At 39.9% G+C, this 23,583-nt stretch overlaps 3 protein-coding genes and 1 long non-coding RNA gene across 5 annotated transcripts; 3 read left to right on the forward strand and 1 right to left on the reverse strand.

Moving 5' to 3' along the window:
- Positions 1-232: 232 nt before the first annotated feature.
- Positions 233-3,176, forward strand: ctsbb (cathepsin Bb). 2 transcript variants are annotated; one of them, XM_069515215.1, is made up of 10 exons: positions 233-361; positions 642-765; positions 929-1,014; positions 1,142-1,256; positions 1,670-1,785; positions 1,873-1,958; positions 2,039-2,182; positions 2,284-2,400; positions 2,781-2,909; positions 3,040-3,176. In XM_069515215.1, exons 2-10 carry the CDS (start codon positions 643-645, stop codon positions 3,114-3,116), a joined length of 993 nt encoding a protein of 330 aa, XP_069371316.1. In that variant the 5' UTR covers positions 233-361; position 642; the 3' UTR covers positions 3,117-3,176. The 2 variants fall into 2 exon arrangements, with proteins under 2 accessions (XP_069371316.1, XP_019953369.2); XM_020097810.2 differs by lacking the exon at positions 233-361 and having other exon boundaries at positions 631-765.
- LOC138405594 (uncharacterized) lies at positions 2,703-4,414 on the reverse strand. Its single transcript, XR_011239387.1, has 2 exons — positions 4,017-4,414; positions 2,703-2,895 (listed from the first exon to the last, which is right to left on the reverse strand). It is a non-coding gene; the product is annotated as an uncharacterized lncRNA (long non-coding RNA).
- On the forward strand, positions 4,302-10,326 carry LOC109636008 (phospholipase ABHD3-like). Its single transcript, XM_069515213.1, has 9 exons — positions 4,302-4,437; positions 5,323-5,483; positions 5,606-5,788; positions 5,955-6,000; positions 6,860-6,972; positions 7,086-7,259; positions 7,343-7,391; positions 7,882-8,047; positions 8,160-10,326. Exons 1-9 carry the CDS (start codon positions 4,318-4,320, stop codon positions 8,345-8,347), a joined length of 1,200 nt encoding a protein of 399 aa, XP_069371314.1. The 5' UTR covers positions 4,302-4,317; the 3' UTR covers positions 8,348-10,326.
- A 1,631-nt stretch (positions 10,327-11,957) lies between these two features.
- Positions 11,958-22,559, forward strand: prkg3 (protein kinase cGMP-dependent 3). Its single transcript, XM_069515211.1, has 22 exons — positions 11,958-12,278; positions 14,726-14,815; positions 15,281-15,343; positions 15,526-15,652; positions 15,824-15,990; positions 16,090-16,203; positions 16,507-16,612; positions 16,827-16,890; positions 17,072-17,149; positions 17,297-17,385; positions 17,886-17,951; positions 18,102-18,149; positions 18,237-18,278; positions 18,387-18,501; positions 19,302-19,438; positions 19,538-19,627; positions 19,988-20,129; positions 20,344-20,507; positions 20,880-20,996; positions 21,107-21,169; positions 21,370-21,445; positions 21,755-22,559. The coding sequence occupies exons 2-22, from the start codon at positions 14,728-14,730 to the stop codon at positions 21,839-21,841; spliced, it is 2,043 nt and encodes a 680-aa protein (XP_069371312.1). The 5' UTR covers positions 11,958-12,278; positions 14,726-14,727; the 3' UTR covers positions 21,842-22,559.
- The last annotated feature ends 1,024 nt before the right edge of the window (positions 22,560-23,583 follow it).

Here is a 23,583-nt window from a genome sequence, read left to right on the forward strand (position 1 = left end):
TTGTGCTTTGATTCGTGGTTTTATGTCTGTGTATGTGTGCAGCAATAGGAAATCACACATTCAAATAAAACAATGGGCATGGATGATTTTTTTTTTAGTTAGCAGTAATTACATTTAGTTTTTTAGAAATCATTACCACCATTGTCATATGTTGAACAGCATCTGTTAACCTTTGGAAACAGTTTGTTGGTCATGTGAGATTTAAATTGATGATGAATCCATAACTCAGACATGTGATTATATAACTGGTGGCTTGTAAAAAGGAGAGAAGTAAAAACACAGAAGAGGAGCGGTGATTTGTTCAGTGAGGAAAAGGAGCTGCCCAGAAGAAGAGCATCAGTCGAGGAAAGAAACAACACAGGTAAAAGTTGAGATGATAATTGCTGTTCAGGTAATCTTTATTTTACAATTTAAAGTTGTGTATACTTGGCTTGATGGTTTTTATTATTAACAAACATAGTTTTATGAATAAGTAATTTGACAAGTGAATTAATTGCAACAGATTTTTGGTAGGAATCTTTCTTATTTCTAATAATTAATGTTCTGTGAAATCTTCACAACACCACAGATCTCATTTCTAACCACACGTCGTAGTTGAGGGGTTGATTTTAAAATCTTGCTGACTGTCGTATGTGTCGCAGGATGCATGGACTTGTCCTCCTCTGTGTGCTGGCGACTGTCTCTGCCTCCTGGTCTCGGCCTCACCTCGACCTCCTCTCCTCTGAGATGGTCAACTTCATTAACAAGGCCAACACCACGTGGATGGTGAGATCATCTTAAACCTCTGATCATATACTTCAGGGTACTTGCTGGTTTTCAGGTGACCTCTGCAACTATTGCAGCTGTGATGTGAAGTGGAGGAATTGCAGATTTCAATCAAAAAGAAGAGTTGATGTTATTTGATGTGACTAATGGTTTTTTGCTCCAGGCCGGACAGAACTTCCATAACGCTGACATCAGCTATGTGAAGGGACTGTGTGGGACCATACTGAACGGACCCAAGCTGCCAGAGGTGTAAGTTTTAACTACACTAAACCACAGGCTGTGTGTGTGTGTGTGTGTGTGTGTGTGTGTGTTTGTGTAGTCTCTCACATGTCCAAACAGGACAGTGCTTCAGTGATTCGTCCCCTCTCGTTCACAGGGCTCATAATATTGAAAACTTGCAGCTTCCAGACAACTTTGACCCACGTCAGCAGTGGCCCAACTGTCCCACCCTCCGACAGATCAGAGACCAGGGCTCCTGTGGATCCTGCTGGGTGAGACTGATGGATTTTGAAAAAGGAATGGCATTTTTTAGAGTGCATACCTCCACTAAGGCCCAACAGTCGCCTTAAATCACACCAAATGTAACACACTCATAGGTATCAGTCCCCTAAATATGCCAGATTTTTCTCACAATGTTAAAGAAAAGGAAAAAAGGAAAATCCAAGACTGCTACCTTCCTCTGGATCTGTGCCAAAAATAGACAGGTTCTTTTTTGGCCTATGTCCCATCCTTCCTCTAAGGTTCTTGGAAATATTATCTGTAGTGTTTGCCAAATCCTGATAAGATACATATAATGAAAACATAACATCCTTGGCAGAGGTAACAAAGAAGAGGCCATAAAGATGCCAAGAGGAGGTCAGTTCATCTATAAAACAAGCATTCCTCCTTTTTTAATGTCTCCCAGGCCTTCGGGGCAGCCGAGGCGATGTCTGACAGGCTATGTATCCACAGCAGCGGTCAGATCTCTGTGGAGATCTCAGCTGAAGATCTGCTTTCCTGCTGTGATGAATGTGGCATGGGGTGAGTGTCTGTGGAACAAACCCAGTGTAACTATGGTCTTTTAAGAGTAACACTGAACAACGCATGTGGTGTTTTTATTGGTCGTAGCTGTTATGGTGGTTTTCCCTCTGCTGCCTGGGAATTCTGGGGGAAAAAAGGACTCGTGACAGGAGGCCTGTACGGCTCGAAAGTTGGTAAGTGTGCACAGAAAAGGGTTTACAAAGCTGCTCGGACAGACTGAACTGAGACTGATAGTTGTTATGTGTGCTAAAAGGCTGTAGGCCCTACTCCCTCGCTCCCTGTGAGCATCATGTGAATGGAACTCGTCCTCCATGTCAGGGGGAACAAGAGACTCCCAAGTGTGAGGAGATGTGCATCAATGGATACTCACCCTCCTACCCGAAAGACAAACACTTTGGTATTAACATTTAAATTGATCACATTTTTCTCCCACACTATATTTTATACAACATCCTGTTTTAATTTGAACTTTTATGAGATTCTGTTTTGTTTTTTCAGCGAGACTCACGTACAGCGTCCCCTCCCAGCAGGAGCAGATCATGACTGAGCTGTACAACAACGGGCCTGTGGAGGCAGCTTTCTCTGTGTATGCTGACTTTCTGCTGTTTAAGACTGGTGAGGCTTATCCTATATATAATTTATGCACACAAACTTCTCCCTTATCAACATGTTAACATGAACCTGTATTGTGTATTGATGGTAAATCCTTTGCTTATACTTACTGAGACTTACAAGACCATCTTTGGTCATTGTAGCATTTATAAAGGTGCAGCGTGTAGAATGAATCCCCACTAGTGAGATCATCAGTAGGAATAGCTTATATTCAATTTCTGACAACAGATCCCTTTCACCTAAATCCTACACATTGGACCTTTAAGTAAATGATGTTGAAAAACGAAAGAACATCACTCCTCTGATCCTGTGATGTAAATGTTTTGCATTTTTATTGTATTTTTACAACACATAAAATGCATGTTGTGTTTTTATTACTGTAGGTGTGTATCAGCATGTGACAGGGGAAATGCTTGGTGGCCATGCCATCAAGATCCTCGGCTGGGGGGAGGAGAACGGGACGCCCTACTGGCTGGCTGCCAACTCTTGGAACAGTGACTGGGGAGACAAAGGCACGGCAAAATGTCAAATTTTCTCTGTATCTGTCACACATCTTTCACGTGCAGAACGGGCTGATGTGAGAATATCTGGCAATGTGGTGAGAGAGAAGTTTTGGTGTCAATACATTTTTTTTATTTTCAGGTTTCTTCAAAATCAAGCGAGGAAATGACGAGTGTGGTATTGAGTCAGAGGTGGTGACAGGAATCCCACTGAACTAGATACAATGAGTCATGGCTGCAGAGGAAGACCTTCTTGTTCTCAATAAACAATTATATTGATCTCCAGCTTATTATATTCTATTCTTTTCACATGGGTTGAACAGTAGAGTAAGGTAATCCAAAGAGTTAGAAATAAAGACAAGTTCAAGGAAATCTGAAAAGGCATGAGTGAGATGTTTTAAATCAGAGATGCAATGAAACATTAAAATTATCTTTACAGTTATAGCTTAGAGTTATAGCGTGTTTGAAACCAACTATTATAAAATTTATGCAAACAAAATGACTTGTAAGGGTGGCCAACCCTTTAATAGACTGGACCCATCATGATACATTAAAAAGAAAGCTCTCAGTCTGTTTCCATGTCTAGGAATCACAGAGGTGACATTATCCTCCAATCAAAAATATTTGAGATCTGTTAGGTGCAGTTAGAAAAAATGATTTTAAATCTTTTTGCAGTTTTACAAGTTTTCAAATTTTAAGTGGTGTAAGTTTAGAAATTGTTTGTCATAGACATAGGATTACAAAATCCCCAATAAGATAAGATAATATTCCCTTGTTACAGCAGCAGACAGGTCAGAATGAGGTAGACAAGAGAATACAAATAGAAAAGGAGTCAAAATAATAATAATAATAATAATAACTAAATAATAAATTTAAAAAATCACTATGGAAGAAAATGTTGTTCGTATGGGAGTGTGTCAGTAAAGGGTAGTAATAATATAATATAATATAATATAATATAATATAATATAATATAATATAATAAAAATCCCGCATGTACACATTGAATATGTTCTTTCTGCAATACCCAAATTAAACACAAGAGGAGGAGCAGCGCTAATGCTCCCAAAAATAAAGAGGATGAAAAAGAAGAAGAGAGGCGCATGCGGGTTTGGTGACCTCCATGTTTGTAGTCCCCCTGTGAGGGGGAGTCGAGGGGGCGGAGCAGGGCATTTGTCATTGGTCCAAGGTCCGAACAGACGATCTGCGGTCACGGGAGGAAGCAGGAACAGTGTCCGCCCGAGGACCGCCTACTGCCGGGGGACAAACACCGCCGAGAGGAGGCCCTCACCGGCTCTTCATCCGTCACTGGGGGAGGGAGAGCCGCGGGACATCTTTGCAGATCTGCTGCCGGTGATGAAGAAGACAGGTTGTGTTTGTCTCAAGTCCTCGCGCAGACAGATCCGAGCCGGTCGTCACCATGTTGTTGTCACACTTGGAAATGTGGAGACTGTACTGGGAGTGTGTCTCCAGACCTTCCACCGTGGTCATCTGCTCCCTCACGGCCGCTCTGTACTATCTGTGGGGCCGCAAGTGTCAGGTCGGTGCATCCGCTTCTTTTATTTCATCATCCTGTTGTTTTCTCAGTCTGTGTTATTGCATCATCCTCTGTAGCTTGAAGTTATTATTCCACTTTGCTTATATTCTATTTATGTTACCTCTAAATATCAATGTGTGTTTTATTGTAGTCTGCTCAGTTTAGTTTATTTTCCTATTTAAAGTATATTTTATTTAATTATTTTTTGCGTTGTTTTCCTTTTTTAAGTTATATTAAATTTGACTTTATTTTGCTTTATTTTATTATTTAAATTATATTTTATTTTAGTGCATTTGGCTTCATTTTCTAATTTAGATTTTTTAATTTAATTTTGCTTTGTTTTCATATTTGAATGAAATATTAGTTTTGCAGTATTTCATTTTATTTTTCTTATTATAAATTTGTTTACTTTACTATATTTTAATTTGTATTTTATTTAGTCTTATTTTTTAAAATATAAGCTTTACATCAATAAAATTCCACTATCAGCTCCAATTAAAATATGAAATAATTTACTTTGTTCTGTAAAATCAAGGGCATTTAATAGTAAATTTGTCTACAATATATTTTGTTTAGAGCTCCGAATAACGGTTATTTGGTGAATGTATTAACAAGCAGAGTATAAACAATCAATATATGGTTTGTTATGTCCTATAACACAGTCATAAGGATATTTTTAAGTGTTGATTGATGTTAAACATCAATAAATGTTGTTTAACACCTAATGAATGCTTGATAACACAAGGTAACAACGCTGTACTTGTGTGTAATGTGTTAAGTTTGGAATATTTCCAAACTGCTTTGGTTGTGTGTGAATATAATTATATATAATTACAGTTATGTCACAGGTATTCATGACATTTTGTGTCTCTTGTGTCTCTCGCTCAGACACCAGCTCTGGTTTGTAGTGAGGCGTTCAGTGCATTCCTACACAAGCACTGTCCTTTGGTGTCTGAGCGCTTCAGTCCCACGCCATGGTGCTGGGGAGGCCGCCTCCAAACCCTGGTCTTTTCCGTCCTCAAATCCAGACCCCACGTCACGTATCGCAAGTAAGATTAATCTCCCCTGTTATCTTTCTCTTACTGGTGGAATCACACGTCTCTATATGATTGTTTTTCAAGTTGAGGCCTTTTTAATCTTTCTGCCTGTGTCCTCTCCCCTCGTCCCTCAGTGAGCTGATCCGTACAGGTGATGGTGGTCAGATTTCGCTGGACTGGGTGGACAATCATGCCAGTGAGTCCTACCCAGAATCCTCTACCCGCCCCACAATACTGATCCTCCCGGGCCTGGCAGGGAACAGCAAGCAGCCCTACGTGCTCCACGCCATCAGCCAGGCCACCCGCCGAGGCTACAGGTCAGCTGTGTGCTCCTCAACACTGTCCTGTTGGACAGAATTCAATTATTTCCCGGTCTGTCAGAATTAGAATATTCCATAATTATTAAATGAAATATTTCTTCTGGCAGTAACACACCAGTTACAAATTAAAAGCAGGGAAGTTACATGTCATTTTCTTCTCTAGATGTGTGGTCTTCAACAACAGAGGGGTCGCAGGAGAAGAGCTGTTGGTAAGTGCGATGATTACATGAGTTATTTTCATGTTACATCTTCATCTTGAATATCCTTTTCCTTTCAACAGACTTCGTTAGTCAGCATAGCTTCAAGTTTTAGAGTTTGTTTGCTCCAAATCTGAAATTGATTTGACCTATACCGGGATAGAGTGGGTTAGAGCTTTGTTGGCCATAATAAATATGATTTTATTATTATTACAAAAACAACCTCTATATAATTATATAAATATAATATTAATATGAAAGCAATGAAACGTTAAATATTTGAGAATTAAAATATTGCACATTAGCAGATGAAACTCCATTGAACTCCAGTGAGAAGAAGTTGGTCTGAAGCAAAGATTTAAATGTTTCTTGGGTCTGAGCAGTTCTGTTATAAATAGATTAGCTGATTCCAGAGATTAGAGGCAGCCACTGCAACGGCCTGCTCACCTCTATTTTTCAGCTTAGACCTTGGGACATTCAGCTTGACCTTATTTTTCTGTGTAGATCTTCACTGTTCAGAAATGATTGGAAACGCATTAATGAGCCAGTAGAGGTCCTAAACTTGTAGGATATTTTTATTAATACAAACAAAAGCCCTGCTGCCGCAAGTACTCATTGCTGCACCAATTGTGTTAATCCGCAGCTGAAAATAGTCCTCAACAAATGCTGTTTTCAGCTGATTTAGGACTCCACTGTTTTTATTTATATAAATAATTATATATATATATATTGTGTTTGAGTATATTAAGACCCATTTTTATATATTTACATTTTCAGTATGAGCAAATGGGGTTTTAAATACCAGGCAGATTCATTCAGATTCAGAATCTTTTCACTGGATTTGTTGACCATCTCTGTCCTCCTGCTTCAGACGCCTCTCACCTATTGTGCAGCCAACACCTCAGATCTCGAGCGTGTGGTGCAACACGTCAAAGGACTTCACCCAGAAGCCCCTGTGCTTGGCACCGGAGTGTCTATGGGCGGGTGAGTTGGTGTAATCTTTCAAATGTCTTGCAAAAGTTTTTTTTCTCTGCCCTGTTATTAAAATCTTCCTCTTCTCTTTAATTTCCTAAGTTTTTTTCTTTCAACCCCTGAAGCATGTTGTTGTTGAACTACCTGGGCCGTAAGCGCTCGGAGTCGGGGCTGGTGGCGGGCTTCACCGTTTCCGTCCCCTGGGATGCGCATAAATCCTCCATCTCTATGGAACAACCACTCAACTGGCTGCTCTTCAACAAGTACCTCACGTCTGTCGTGTGTCGTCTCATCACCAGGTCAGATCGGTTGCGGTTTTGCAAATTTGGGAATTTATTTTCACCAATCTGCAACTCTGACTCTGTTCTTCCATTTCTCGCAGGCACAGAAAGATTCTGGAGAATGTGGTGGATTTGGACCACGTCCTGAAGGTACGCTCTCCTCTTTACAGTCACCTCTCTGACTGCGTTTACATGCGCACTTAATCCTGGTTTAGAGAAACACGATTTAATATATAGAATACTCCAAAAATTACCAGGTTACTGATACATGTACACATGTTATTCTGGTTTCTGCCCTACTTATAAGGAAATGTTCCTTCTGTTCGTTGTAACTGAACTCCATGATGAAGACCTGTCAGGTCTCCATATCTTCATCCTTTGCATCCTGATTCTGTGCAGTGGCGACAATGGCCAAAGTGGAGGACAGGTTTATTATTTGCTGTCCCTCTTGACTTTCATTACTGACAATAAGATGGTTAAGCCAAATCTGTAACACTATGTTGGCTTTTAATGGCAGGAAACCGGCTACCAGCCAAATTGTCCTCATTTTTAATAGCCATGATGCAGGAATCAAAATTGCCTGTAGGCTGTGTTGTTGAATGTAATCTCTGCCGTGTTTCTCCCCCCTCATCTCTTCCAGTCACAGACGATCCGTGAGTTTGACGAACGCTTCACCTCTTTGCTTTTCGGATATAAATCCTGTGAGGACTATTACCACGACGCCAGCCCAGACAAGAAGCTCCACAACACAGCAGTCCCCATCCTGTGCCTCAATGCCGCTGACGACCCCTTCTCCCCTCAAAGTAGTAAGTGGACGGCGCGAGGAGAAGAGATTTTTACACTTGAACAAATTTAAGTACAGTGCATCGTGCTAATTGCTAGTTTTGATGTCAGATTTTTAAATTTTCTTCCTCACAGCGTTCCCACTGTCGATAGTCCAGGGCCTGCCGAATGTTGCTCTGCTGTTGACGGCTCACGGTGGCCACATCGCCTTCATGGAGGGTTTGTTCCCCCGCGGTGAGAACTACATGGAGAGGCTGTTCGGCCAGTTTGTCCAAGCTGCCTTTGAACACCCGGGGGACATCAACAAAGCTTGTGGCCTGTGATCATTCTCCTCCTGTATGTACTTTGAGCCAGACCGGATTACACAATTACTTTCTACTGCGAAGAATACAAAGTCGGTGGCATGATAGCAGAAGAGGAGCGATTCACAGAAATGCGTTGCTCTGCTGTTCTGCCACAGACAAGTTGCGTCTCCTTCAACTTTACACTGAAAATGACCAACTGTATTGTACAATCATGTGACCTCGATGCAACTAATCTACCTCCTCAAAAATTAGATGTCTCTTCAAGTAACAAAGAAATCTGGTAACAAACTGATAAATTAAGGTTCTTCACACAAACAAAAAGGAATCCATGTTTAGTGATTGGGAAATGTTATTGAAATAGAAATGAATGGAATGTGTAGTAATGAGAGGTGTTGTTCTTTTGCAAGACTTGTTTTTTTGAAGTGTGAGACGGGAGGATTATACGTCTTTCAGGCCTTAGTGCATACTTTACATACACTTCATTCAAGACCACAGCAGAGGTAATACTGTTTGCTGTTGAGTTGCTAGAGCTGTAAATCTCGACTGGAAAACGAGGAATATATTGCATCTAATGCGACAAACCCAGACAAACTGACTTGAAGTCAGAGCTTTGACACCGACAAAGCCTCACACCTGCATGAGGATGTATCAAAGCTCAACCACACCACAGAGGCACCATGATTTGCTTTTTAACATTGGAAACATGCAACAATGGGGAGAATCAGAGTTGCTCACAGATTATTACAGGCAGCAGTACCAGAGACGTTGGTTAGAATGAAGGATCCAAAACCTAGAAGGGAGAAACACAGTTGAGACTGTAAGAGGAGAAGGAGGTTCAATAGAAACATGGTTTAAGAAGCTAAGAGTAAGAAAAATAGGAAAATAAATCACTATCCCAAGACGCCCCAAACAGTGACAACTTTAAAGCTCCAAAGCCGAGACACGAACTTCCAAGAAGAAAAATCTGAGCAATGTGCTTGACTGACAGGTACAGCAGTCCTGCTCAGCCCTCATTAAAAAGCCTTTTCATTTAAGTGGTTCATATTTTGTCTGATGATAATCCTATAACAAATAAGTTTAGGCGAAGGAGCTTTATTCAGCTGCCAAGTAACTTCTTCACAAATTCTCCTTAACACATTCACTGGCCTGTTCATATAAATGCTCACAAAACACTTAAGTTAATGGTGGCTTCCTTCTAAAATGTATGGATATATTAAATAAATAGCAGCAAAAATTGATTCAGTTGTTATAAATGCAAGAATATAACTGTAGATTCAATAATTAAAGCACACAAGCAGAAGTGTTGGAGGTAAAAACAATTTAAAAAAATAAATAAAAGTGAATAACAGTTGTAGGAGGAATTTTCTTCTATTGCATCTTTGGACTTTTTCTCTGTGGTTCAGTTGAGCTTTGATATGACCTCATCCCAAATACTCGCACAGTAAGTTGCATATTTTATTTTAAATGTCATATAAGCAAAGAATTGTATGTCTTTATGCAGGTATGCTCCCTCGCAATGTAAAGTATGTAGTACAAACTATTACTTCTCTTTGTGGTATCTGAGGGATTTTTTTCCCTCTGTGTGTTAAAATTGCTTTTTCTTTCGTCCTTTTCGCACATTATTGTTTGAAGGAATTAGTTAGAAATGAAAGAATATCACCACTTTCAGTCTGCACGCTCATTATTTGACAAAATTCACAGAAGAGCTGCAGTTATTTAACTCGACTCGAAGTGTTTTTCACTATGACTCATGAACATATGAAGATTGTGGCAGATAATGTTGCTGTTGTGGTTTCACTGAATTTAATTTATTAACTCACCATTATTCCAGCATCACTATTTGCAGATATAAACTATGATCACTTTATTTAACTGCTGTGTATTTCTTGATGTTTTTTTTCTTCTTTCTAACAAAGTCTGTGAACAAAGACTTTTGGACATTATGGGCTATCTGATTGGTTCCTGAATTAGACTTGAATTAAAGAATGATAAATAAACTTTATCTGAATAATGGTTTTCTTTTTGTGCGCTGTACAGTTGGTTTAGATGGTTTGCAAACAGAATTGTGTCTGTTGATCAATGAGCACTATCCCCATAAAAATAAAGAAACAAAAAAATAAAAATACTTGTAAATGCACAAATAAATGTTCGTATTAAATTGAAAAAAAATATTATTGAAACTAAAAAATTCATTCTATTTCCAGTTGAGTACTGAATTTAAATAAAGAAATTGTAAAGAGATCTGTGGCTGTTATTAATAGCAACACTTAAGAATGGGTTCGTTTTAATTATCACCATATTGGTTCTAGTGGAAAAATGTCTTAACACTCAACTTCCCCTTCAGCTCCACCGCTGAAACCAGAGACCTTTTATCTCGAGCGGTGGGGTCATTAATGTCGTTGATTAACCAGACGGCGTATCAATAATTAACCGTGGGCAATAAAGGCCCACGCCCTCTGTCACAATGCTAACCCTTCAGCCTCATTTAGATTCATGTCATTCAGCCTGGAAAACATCCAGCCGTGTTTAGTCTGTGGGAAAAAAAAAAAACACTTTCCAACTCAGGTAGATGAAATCTGTGAGTCTGTCCTGCTTTGTCTCAGCCCTGATCATTTCCCACAGCTCTACCTGTTGCTTTATTCCAAACCACATCCATAATGGCTTCATTTCACTTCCCCTTTCTATCTTTTTACATAAGAGATTTACACTGATGACAGATTCACACTGTTTACTTAAGCGCCCCACTTTAACTTGTTACCAGACACACAAATTAGGCCTGTAGCAGCCACAAGTCTTAAATCTGTGTCAGTCGCTGTTGCAGTGACACACAGACTCTAAAATAACTTGTAGAGTTAGAACTATGAAAACGAGAGTTTTTAAAAAACAGATATTGGTCAAAACACATCTAAAGTTGCGCTCCCAAGGCCAAGTGTCCCAGCCATGGGATGCGATGAGCTCCTCTCATCTATGTTCACAGAAATCACTGCTGAATATCACAGAAATCAGTGAAGTGAAAATATAAAAGACTAAATACTCAAACATGAATAATTGTCAATCCACAGTGTCCTGGCTTCAGCTGGTGCAGAACACTGCTGCTCACATTTAAACCACCAAACATTCATGCTCATTTACTCCCAGTTAGATTTAGGATTGATTTTAAGATTCTTTTAATAACTTTTTAAGTTCAGCTCAGTCTGGTGCCCAGTGACATTACACAGCTACTAACTCCCCATGGCCTGAGCTTTAATATAAGATCTTCCAACCAACTCTTATTCGTCAAGGTGGTAACTAAGGATAACAGGCTTTTACCTTTGGGACCCTGAAGCTCTAGAATTCCTTACCTGAGGAGATTAGACTCGTTTTTAAATCATTGCTCAAAAGATATTTATTATCATATCATTATTATAACAAAATCACACTGTAATCATCCACTGTCAGCTGAACTTAATCTATTCCCACCAAACTTCAGCTATTCTCCATCCTCTTCCTTCTCTTCCTCCTCCTCCTCCTGCCTGTGTTCCTCTACCTGGTGTGATGGGAGGAGCCGCGGGTCACAGTTAATGATTCAACACCAGGAGCTGCTGAGACTGACAGTTCGAGAAAGAAGAGGTAAAATTGAGAGTGAGAGAGCACAAAACTGAAAAACATATATGTGAGAGGAGCAGACATGGCTGTGTGAGCTGAGGAAGAGCAGCAGGAGGAGGAGGAGGAGGATAATGCTGGAGATGTGGCTGCGTGTTGGGGTCTGCTCAGGTGTGCTCAGTCTCTAGTCAATCTGGGGGTCAAGCAGGTCGCAGGAGTTGCTTATGTACGAAGCAAAAATACTTCTGTACGACTGAAAGTGGATCTCGAAAGTGAAGTCCAGGGAGATTTTATTTTTTCAGCTCCTGTAATCCATGCGGCTTCGGGCAGGAACTCATCATCTCGGTTGATCACACACAGCCTGCAGGTGAGTCTACTGATTCTTATCAGTGTATTTGGGTGTTGGGTCTTGTAAATGTTTTCTGGCACTTTTGTGTTGAGTCTGTGCTGCAGGTCCAGATGTTGTCATGTGGTGACAGTGCAGCCTTAAACACTTGCAAACAGTGAAATACATATTTCTTTCATGTATGTGGTGTTAAAGTAATTAGTAGTAAAAAAGACGCGGTTCTGCATATGCCTCAAACTCTGACGTGCCATGAATGAATGCACCGCACCAGGCACAGGTTTCTATTACACAGCATCTTATGAGAATCCAGCTGTAGCTACACTTTTCCATGAATTAGTAATGAGGCAGTATAGAGTGTAATGCATGCTGCCTGTATCTGAATAAGCTGCTCGAGCATCATGTTCCTGCTGAGAAAAACAAATCCTCTTTTTTTTTATGTCTCTGCTCATTTCTCTTCATCTCATTCTTTCCCCACAAACATACCGGATGATTCTGCTTATCTGAATGTTTACGACTTGCGTTGAGGTAAAAGTGTGACTAAACCACACAGGTATATCAGAAGTATCTCTGTCGTCATTGCATCACCTAATAAAAGAGTAAAGCAGCTGAGACACAACCAGCAGCTACTTCTGGGTATAAAACCCCTGTTTTCTTTCTCCCAGGCTAAAAGTGCAGGGTTAAACTAACAGTGGTTTAAATAGTTGACCAGCAGGAACTAAAGGTTATCATCTCTAGGTGCCCAATTTGTAGATGCAAGTTCCTCGAGAGCGTATAAATTGTGTTTGTGCACTGCTCTTTCTCTGTGTGAGTTGACGACGGGTTAATAAAACACCCAGAGGCACAATTGACTTCCAAGCATGATGGGGCAACCTTTTTTTGTTGCCATTACGTTTCCAGTAAAATTTTAATGGCCATGTGCAATGACGCAGGCTGGTTTTACGCAGTGGACTTTTCTTGATTGCCAATCATAGGTGTAACAGAAATATGATGTTGTAAATGAATTATTTAAACATCGTAAGTTCTTGCCACCATCTGCATAAAGACACAATCTTCTCCACGGGTGGGACAGGAGCCATTTTATATTTGCCCGTCACAATTTCTTGCTCTGCGACTTTATGATCCAACATCATGTCTAATCTCAGAGCTGTTCAATGTTCAGGGTGAGGAGGTGGTAACCGGCGTCACGTGACGAGCACAGTGATCAACGGCAAACAACTTGTACCCTGCAGACTTTGCTGAGATGGATGTTCTGTGAATTAATCGTATAACCAGCGGCCTTGTGTTTGTGTATATTGTGGTGTTTGCCCTGTCAACATGAGGCACAACCATCTCAGCGTTCATGGGAAAATTAAAATGGCGAAGACGCCTCGTTATCTGGGCTTTGACGAGATGTTGGTTGACCTGTTGCACACAGCAGTACTGATGAATCTGTGTCATTTTTTTAGCATGTGCACACACACATTTGCTGTTTGCCGGCTTCTTCTCTCACATTTCTGCAGTAAATTATATAGCGGAGGCGTTTAATGTCACACATTATTGTAGCAGCACACAACCATAAAGAATAAAGTAATGCACATACACACATTCTGCAACAAGGGAGACATTAATGAAAAGTTTTTGACTATTTTGACAGTTTTTGTGTCGTTATCAGTCACTGAAAAGGTAATAGATCTGTAGGAGAAGCTGGGAGGGTGCGACAGCGTTCAGAAAGCGCCCCGTTGACTGTCCATCATTAGTCTGCATTATTCAGCGGGCCTCTTGCTGTGTGCAGGCAAAGCAGCAGAGCTCAGTTCCCTGTGAAAAAGGCACCAGTTTAGTGACATTCTGCTTGAATATGACATCTAGGACTTTGTTTGGTTTGTCTCTACACAAAACACTGTTTTGTTTGTCTGTGTCCAGATGCATAGTTTAAACCTTCCTCTTGTGTATGTTTATTTTTACTCTGCGCCCCCATTGCCAGAAGAGGGGTATTGGTTTTTTGCCCGTGTGTGTATGTACAAAATAACTAAAGAACAAATTGACAGATTTTTACCAAACTTGGTAGAAATATTGCATAGAAAGGTATTTCTAGATGTTTAAATTTTGGAATTGATCGGTCAAAAATCGGGGTCCAGGTTAACAAAGATAGGGTCCAAAAAGAAAATTTCCAGGATTTGTCCACAAATAATGGAGAGGCAATCTAAAGTTAATATTGTAAGACAGGTTTTCTCTTTGCTTGAACTAACTTACTTTCAAGCTGCAGGTAAACAGGGACAGATTTGTCTGTTTGACTCCATCTATGTTTGACATCCACATCCAACAATGCAGAACTTCTGACTCCTCACAACCAGAGTGGCACATCACATCTTACATCACTCACCAAAAAATGATGCCTTGAAGATATCATTGAAACGACAATGTTGGAATATAAAAAGTCAGGATGGTCTGATTGCGATATTAACAAGATATTTAACTTTTTCTCTCTGTAGCCATGGAGAAGCAACTGGAGGAACTGAAGCAGCAACTGGAAAAACAATGTCTGATCAACCAGGAGCTGCAGAGGCACAATACAGACCTGGGTGAGCACAGACCTAACATGACAGAATAACTGTGGAGGAAGAGCTCAAACAGGCTCAGACCTTTCAGTCTATAGGAGTCACCAGCTGTGATGTAGCAATGTACCATGTGATTCCCACTTGTACCTCAGACCAATGGGTACATAAGTAGTTGCTTGGAACATGGGGAATATAATAGCTCAAGATTTGGCCCATAAAATCTAATCGCAAGCAATTGTACTTAAGTTTTCAAACTAGGTAGACCATTGTTTTTAATTTGTATCACTTATATTGACTAATAATCAACTTTGCCTTTCTCTAATAAACTTACAACTCCTCTTTTTATTTATTTGAACATTGCTTCAACTTACAGCCTTCATCTCCTTCCGATAAATTTTTGGTAGATGACACAAACCACAAAGCTGTATAAATTAAAACATTAATACTCCGAGATTATGTTGATTGTGACATTTGCTTTTACCCTCACAGAAAAGCGACTGCAGGAGAAAGAAAAACTTTTGCAGGAACTGCAGAGTCAATATCACGACTTGGGTAAGAGGCCAATGTGGGAAGCAGGGGCACACACACACACACACACACACACACACACACACACACACACACATACACACACGTATTATAAAGGTGAACTTTGACTCTACATTTGGCTGAAACATGGCAGCCGTTTACAGTATTAAAGGCTCCATTAGTGTGACTGTGTTTGTATGTTGCAGAGTTCCCCTCCAACAGCGGTAATGAGATTGAACCACAGGTCAGGAAGAGCCGTGCGGCCGTCATTGCCTCCGAGCCGATCCACGAGACCCTGGAGATTACAGGCACCAGGGTCAAGAAAACTGTCAGGTTGGTAATCAGGGCTTCTGATGAGAGCATAACCCATTTTAATAAGACGGCACACGATTTGCCAAATCGACTGTGACACTCCAGCACGTCAAACACGTATATAATGTATGACCTGTTTTTATGTTTCATGGGAGCTTTCCCAGCATGACCTCTCTCACCTTCCCTAACCAGCGAGACCAATGTGATCGTGAAATCCATCCAGAAGAACGACTTCCTGAGCCGCCTGGACGATGAACAAACCGCCATGATGGTGGACCTCTTGGTGGTATCTGACTACAAACCAGGCGAGGAAGTGATAAAAGAGGGCTCTGAAGGAGACCGCATGTACATCGTGGCAGGTGGGGACAAGTGTAAAGCAATGTTCCAACGTTTTACATTATGATTTAATATGTAGTAAATACACTAAAATGTATTCGAAATTCTACATGATTCTGTAGCTGGGGAGCTCCTTGTCACCCAGGCGGGCCAGGACCTCCGGACTCTAACCAGCGGTGATGTGTTTGGGGAGCTCGCCATCCTGTACAACTGCAAACGGACAGCAACGGTCAAAGGTCAGCCTCTGTAATGGGACAGCTTACTTTATGCTGTGGCCATTCACAGAAGTTTATTGTGTGATTTACTATATGTGGCGCCATGGGATTACTTAAAAAATTTCTTTAGTTGGTAGCATGCAGATGAGTAAAGTTTGTTTAACTTATATCAACGCAATTGATGACTTTAATTTGGAAAAAGAATTGAAGTATTTTTTCAAAGTTGGTAAACAATTTCCTTTCTTTAGTGTGCAGTAGAGTTTGGTCTAATCAAGGACTATTCAATCATTCTCTTTTCTAACGACTGTATCGCTCACGTTGCAGCAAAGACAGTGGTGCGTCTATGGTGCATGGAGCGTCAGACCTACAGGACGATCATAACCAACAAGTCCAAGAAGAAACGTGAACAGCTCATGGGCTTCCTGAAGACGTGAGTTTACTCTAAAGACTCACTGCTAGGGATTTAAGATCAGCATATTTTATCTAAACGTTTTGGAAACTATTATCTCACAATGTTGCTCTATTCTTTGGGGGTCTCCTCCAACTATAAAATTCTACCATGACAGTGTTGCAATTCTTTTTCCCCAGCGCCATGTAACAACTATTTCCGACCCTTCAGCTCTATTCTGTGTATTTTGTCTCAGGTCTCGTACTCTGAAGGACCTGAATGATGTCCAGTTGTCCAAGATCATTGACTCAATGGACGAGGTTTGTACTCAGGATGTTATTTTCTTGATAGTAAAACTCATCGTTAAACACATTAAAAAATCTCATATATGAATATATATTATATAGTTGTGCTATATATAAGAAAGTTATTCCAGTTTGTTATTTGCATGTGATTACCTATGGTGATCACATATTTTTTGTGTTTTTATGTGTTTCTCAGGTGAAGTACCAGGACAAAGATGTCATAGTTCGAGAAGGAGCTGAGGCGAACACATTCTACATTATCCTCAAAGGAGAGGTAATACAGCATTTTGTGTGTGTGTGTGTGTGTGTGTGTGTGTGTGTGTGTGTGTGTGTGTGTGTGTGTGTGTGCGTGCATTGAATATATAAGTATGACCTCCATGTCCTCTCCTCCCTCCGTCTCATGCATGTCTCCCCCCCTCAGGTCCTGGTGACTAAGAACGTGAATGGGCTTCAGAAGCACATTCGCAGGATGGGGAAAGGGGAGCATTTCGGCGAACAGGCCCTCATACGGTAACCATGGCAACACAACACATGCCTCAGGACATTTGTCTTGTGCAACATCCAGCGCTCTGTGCACCCTGGTTGGCTGTTTCCATATGTTTTAAAATACAGTTTGTAATCTGTGGTTGAGTAAAGTACATATTGATTTGATTATATGAGGATGACACTGACAGGGTCAAGACAGCATCTTGTTTTATTAGATGATTATTCAGATGTGGATTTGTGCAGCAAAGATATTAATGAATAAATATGCAATGCTTTCCTGAATACACGTATATTAACATCAATGATGTCAATACTGTTAATAATATTCTTTATTTAATCTGCTATATTTAATTCAAAAAGATCGACAGACTTGTTGCAGGAAAACAAAACATTACACATGTAACATGTTATTTATCTAAGATGTAAATTTTGAGTTTTCTTAGCTAAAAGTCACTTTTTTCATTCTGATATATGTAGTAATCACTGATTTCCCTGTTTGACGTGCAATGTGTTTCATTTTGCAGGGAAGTTTTGAGAACTGCCACCTGCACTGCCGACGGCCCTGTTACCTGCTTCTCCATAGACAAGGAGTGAGTGTGACTTCAAATGATTAACATTAACTCTGAATGTAAATGAAGGTGATGTTTCTATTCATGGCTGCAGTTAAAGATTCCTGAAGGAAATTCCTCCAGTATCTTTGTCCTCTGTGTTTGTTTCATGTTGTGTGTTTGTCACTGCAGAGTATTTGAGGAGACAATTCCCATAGAACACCTGGAGCTGTTTGATGAGTACGTATCATAAATCATTACTTCAAGCCTTCACTCCATCTCGCTAAGATTAAAATATATTGACTCTCCTTTGGTTTTTACTCCCAGCTCCAAAGTGCTGCAGGATGCACAAGTTCCAGAAAAGTCAAAGTGAGTCACTGTGAATGGAAAATGTAACACAATCACATAAATCTCACAAATAAGTTCCTTGAGATGAAAAATAGTTCTAATTAGCTAAGATGTTTCTGTCTTCCTCAGTCCCACAGTCTCCACTATGAGGTTTAAGGATCTGGTTCCTGTGCTGTACCAGGAAGGACGCTACCAAGGAGAACCGGTCACACTCGGAGTCGGAGGGTTCGGACGCGTTGAGCTGGTGAGAGTTTTTATTTCTCTGTTGCTTAAAAGTGAAATTCATCACTTCTCTCACCCATAAACATACTCAGGGTTGTTGTCATATGAAAATCACTTTGAGAACAACTTAAATCTTTCTTAAACTTAAATATGTTAGATTCCGGCCGAGTAAGAGAAATGAAAGAGATAGGACATTAGCTGGCAGATACTGAGGGACTGTATGAAAACATGGAAAAGACAAGTCCTTTCATGATTTTCTTTGTAATTACATTGTTGGACCCACCTTTTACTTGTAATATCTTTAGTTGGAATAATATATTATATGTACACACAATAAATTCATGGAAATATAAGAATAATCCAGCTACTTTCTACTTTTGAGAAAAGTACTGTTAAATAAACTGTATTTAATTTCCTTGAAAGATTTTATTACAAAAAGGGAAGAATTAATAACAAAAAAACTGACCTCTCTCCCCCTCCTGTATAATTTGCATACAGTCCCCAACAAAGCTACAGTCTACAAATGACTGACCCTGTTGACCCAGTTCAAATTAATTATAAGCTGACAGTGACTTGGTTAAACTATCCGGTTGTTCCTGAACATTTAAAGTTATATAATATGATGATATTTAGAAAAATGTACCTGTGCTAGTTGAGTTTATATATCAGCTGACTTGTAACCTGTAAAAAATAATTCCCAACTGCAAAAAACGTCTGGAAACTGACACCACAGCAAGAGTCTGAAAAAACATCTCAAATTTCTGTGTGATATTGGTACGAAAGCCTAGGATACAATAAACTGATTGTTTTTATAATTCAAAGATGACCACAGTGAATCATGGGAAATATTACGCCATGAAGCGCGTCAGCAAGAAGCACATTGTTGCCAAGAGACAGGAGGAGCACATGTTGTTTGAGAAGAAGATCCTGAAAGCCATCCAGTGTGACTTCATCGTCAGGTATCTGCCACCGACTGTGATCATTTATGAACGTTGCACAGAAACTTATCAGCGAGTCGTTTATATTATGCTTTTCTTTTTCTCTTTGTGCGTGTGCAGGCTTCACGCATCTTTCAAAAACACACGATACATCTACATGGTGATGGAGTTCTGTGGCGGAGGGGAGATCTGGACCAAGCTCAAAGAAGTGTGAGGAAACTGATTAAAAGAGTATTTGGCTGTCAGTTACACAATCGTTCCTCATTGTAAATTATAGGATATTATGAGAGAAAGGCAGTTTTATTTTAATGGTTTCACTGGTCGTAAACTTCATTTATAACCTTTGTGGTATCTTGACATCGCCACTTAAATTCTAATGAAATTACAAATTGAAAAACATTCACTGTAGAGCCTGCGCTGATGTAATAATACAGTGGTGGGAACAATGAAATTAACTTAAATTCCCAGCAGCAGCTCTTGCCCAGACAAATGAAAATAGCTGCAACAAAAGGTGTTAGGATGTAATAACTTCATTTGAAAGCAATTCAAAAAGTGCTTCTGTGATTTCAGAGGGCGTTTCGACGAGCCTGTCACTGTGTTCTGCACTGCCTGCGTGGTGGAGGCCTATGCCTACCTGCACAAGAAGAACATCATGTACAGAGACCTGAAGCCTGAGAACCTGATGCTGGACATTAAAGGCTACGTCAAACTAGTGAGTGAAAGAAGAAATGTGTTCATTTACTTCTACAATCTATGAGCTCTAAGGTACAAATCAAATATTAAGGTATAATGCACCTGAATGTGAACATTTATTTTTTATGCTTTTCCATCACTGGGATTTTAGCAGGGTTTATTTTATACATAGAGACTGTGTAGGATCTGCATATGACATGTGTGTATTTCTCTGTGTGTGTATGGATGTGCAGGTGGACTTTGGTTTTGCCAAGGAGTTGGTGCGTGGAGAGAAAACCTATTCATTTGTCGGCACTCCTGAGTACATGGCTCCAGAGATCATCAAGAACCAGGGACATGACTTTGCAGTCGACTTTTGGTCCCTTGGCATCCTGATCTTTGAGCTACTGGTGGGAAGGTAATACTACTACTAATACTGATACTAATATTAATATTAATACTAATACACCTGCCTCATCTGAATTTTGCCTTAAATATATTTGACAAATCATTGAATGACGATGAATGAATGATTAATTAAAGCAAAACTCAAGGATTTTGTGACAGTGGAGTCACACAGAACTGATTTGAGTTGCTCTTAATGCCAACCAGAAGAGGGCAGCAGTGAAACACGTCTCTTCTTGTCCTTTGGTATCTGCTGTCACAGGCTCTGTTTACCTGAAAGCTCTCTTCTGAGACATTTAGTTCATATTGTTATAGATTATTATAGATATTCATATTAAAACACTACTCAGGAATAAAGTTGCTTTCATTTTTTTCTTCTTGTCAGTCCTCCCTTTTCAAGTTCAGAGCCCCAGAAGATTTATGCCAAAATACTGGACGGGGTGCTGAAGTATCCACCTTATCTGAGCGAGGCAGCCAAGTCCATAATCAGTAAACTCTGCAGGTGAGAACAATATAGTAATACAGACATATATATGTTAATATATGCTTTGTTATGGTTTCTTTAATAGTGGACACTCATCTCCAATTCACTTCTTGTACTTTTGTTTGCAGACCTCGGCCAGGTCAGAGGTTAGGAAACACCAAGAATGGAATCAAAGATGTCCGGCATCACAGGTAACCATGGCAACGTGTAATATAGCCTGAGGTTTTGATTAAAATAAAAGGCAAAGACCTCAATTAAAGTATGTGTACCTGTGTTTGCAGTATGAAGTTTGTATTTATTGTGTTTAGTTTGTAGTAGTGCTTGTATTTAGTTTCCTTTGCAGTTTAAGTTCCTCGTCCTTTCTCACAGTATTAAACTCTTCTCTGTTCAGGTGGTTCAGCAGCATGAACTGGCACAAACTGCGGGTGGGTCAACTCGACGCCCCCACAGTGCGACTCATACGCAAGGTAAGTCAAACTACCAGCTGTGTGTTTACTCCACTCAACGTTTCCTCTACACCTTTTTGTCAGTTTAAGAAAAACAGAAGCAAAGAATTCAAAAGATCTTCAGACTTTTAAAGCCTTTTAAAATGTGGTTTCAAATCTTCTATGTTTCATGGATTTGCAATCCTAAATGTTCAATTATCAATAATAAAAGTTAAAGAAGTGAAAAAATTCATTATTTATAGAGAATTTAACACCTCTTAACGTCAGGATTATGTGACTGTGCTTTACAGACACATTTCTCAGTCAAACATTTGTTTTCTCCTCCATCAGGGCCCCTGCTACATCAACTTTGATAAGTTCCCTCTGGACCAGACCACTGCTGAGGAGGAGTTCTCCGGCTGGGACCGTGACTTTTGATCCTGGCTGCTGATGTTTAACAGATCAAAAGGCCTCATGATGGTAGAAGGAGCTCTAGGAGCTCTACACTGAAACAGCCTAACCCACATCATGATAAATTGGTTCTTAGGAGCTGCAGGGAATCACAATTTCTGAAAATATTTATCATGGCTCCTTTGTTTCTCTACAGACGACCTTCTAGGTAGAGAGGTAAGTGGCCAAAAATATTTGGACGGGTGGTGAAAGGTGGTTGAGACAATCCGTTTCCAAATGAACGAGTGACAACAACGCAAATCACAAAAAAGGACAAATAAGAAAACACAACAACAAATCACGAAACCCAACAACAGATAGGAAAAGTACCTTAAGTGTATTTGCTATTGTGATTTACTGTTGTGTTTTCTTATTTTTTGTTGTGTTTTTCCATTTGTTGTTGTGAGTTGAACTTCATGGCCACCAGAATATTAACACTTATTCCTGATTAGAATACGACCTCTATCAAAGTGCTAATAAAGGCTTTTAGAGATGAAACATGTTTATCTGCTCATAGAAAAGCTGTTAAATGCTTTAGTGTTGTTAAAGTTGTGTTTTTATTGTAAAATGTCACTTTTTTTCTGAGTTTATCTGTGTTTTTTGGAAAGTCTGCTTCAGCTTAAAGTAATTTAAAAAGATCATAAAATGTCCTGATGAAAAGTTTCAACTTGACTTGTGTTTAGTAAATAAAAGTGCTCTTATTGGCTACTTTGTTTGTTCCTAACACTTACTCACAACCAATAGAGCGTATCTTTTGCTGTTGGGGGCTAAATTGTACACATACATCCAGCAGCGAGCAGTAAAAGCATTTGGAGATTAGGTTGAGATATAGTTGGAGAATACATGAAGGGGAAATATTGAGCTTATAAAGATGTTATCAATGAGGAAACCAGCCTGGGACAGAGCGAGGGATTTACAGGTTTAATCTGATATGTTTGACATTGGTTGCAGCTGATTGTGAGGCTCAGGAGGGTTTCAGCTGTCCGTCACAGCGGCACCCTTTAAGGCTGGAGGAAGGAGTGATCCTCTTCCTTCCTGTTGAATGGGAATCGACTGCTGAGAACAGTTTTCCACATCAGGACATGAAAGCAATCATATAGGGGGAAAGACGCGCTGCCAGATGTTTCCCTCCTGCAGAAAAATACACAACATTTATAAGTTGTCCACAATTTAGTGCAGTGACAGCAGAGGCCCAGAGGATGCAGGGTATAGTACAACATGATCTCTCCACAGCAGTGAACTGTGGTTTCCTGCTGCCCTGCCTGTAGGATCGAGTTTTCATTTTGGACAAACTTGTTTTACCTGCAGAGAATATGATGTCAGAGAGGGGGATTCAAGGATAAAGCTGCTGTTACGTGATAGTTTTCTTGTTGTCAACTTATCCAATGAAAACATCCAAAAAAGTATCAACTGCGCCTCAGACTTACAGATGTAAATACTGTATAAGCATAATAAAGCAAAGTAATGGGAGTGTTAAAGCATGACATCCCAGCTGACATTGTGTGAAAGGTGGGGTACACTTGGTTCCCAGGGAATCACAGGGCTGACAAATGGAGACAAACAACGACTGGATTGGTTTAAATTGATACCAATATTCCAATATTAACCCGATTAAGACAACTCTTGTAAATATCACTATTGAAATAATGTCTTATTGATTAAAGGGTCAATAGTCAGAACATCGGTGTCCATGTCAATGTAGTCACGGACAACTGAGTGTCTCCAAATAA

Source organism: Paralichthys olivaceus, chromosome 19, assembly GCF_024713975.1.
Source record: "Paralichthys olivaceus isolate ysfri-2021 chromosome 19, ASM2471397v2, whole genome shotgun sequence".
Lineage (NCBI taxonomy): Eukaryota > Metazoa > Chordata > Actinopteri > Pleuronectiformes > Paralichthyidae > Paralichthys > Paralichthys olivaceus.

Coding starts and splice junctions, on each gene's coding strand:
- ctsbb (XM_020097810.2), top strand. CDS start 631: ATGTGTCGCAGGATGCATGGACTTGTCCTCCTCTGTGTGCTGGCGACT. Junction 1,786..1,872: donor TGTGATGAATGTGGCATGGG/GTGAGTGTCTGT, acceptor TATTGGTCGTAG/CTGTTATGGTGGTTTTCCCT. Junction 2,401..2,780: donor CTTTCTGCTGTTTAAGACTG/GTGAGGCTTATC, acceptor TTATTACTGTAG/GTGTGTATCAGCATGTGACA.
- prkg3 (XM_069515211.1), top strand. CDS start 14,728: ATGGAGAAGCAACTGGAGGAACTGAAGCAGCAACTGGAAAAACAATGT. Junction 14,816..15,280: donor GAGGCACAATACAGACCTGG/GTGAGCACAGAC, acceptor TTACCCTCACAG/AAAAGCGACTGCAGGAGAAA. Junction 15,991..16,089: donor CCGCATGTACATCGTGGCAG/GTGGGGACAAGT, acceptor ATGATTCTGTAG/CTGGGGAGCTCCTTGTCACC.
- LOC109636008 (XM_069515213.1), top strand. CDS start 4,318: ATGTTGTTGTCACACTTGGAAATGTGGAGACTGTACTGGGAGTGTGTC. Junction 5,789..5,954: donor GCCACCCGCCGAGGCTACAG/GTCAGCTGTGTG, acceptor TTTCTTCTCTAG/ATGTGTGGTCTTCAACAACA. Junction 6,973..7,085: donor ACCGGAGTGTCTATGGGCGG/GTGAGTTGGTGT, acceptor CAACCCCTGAAG/CATGTTGTTGTTGAACTACC.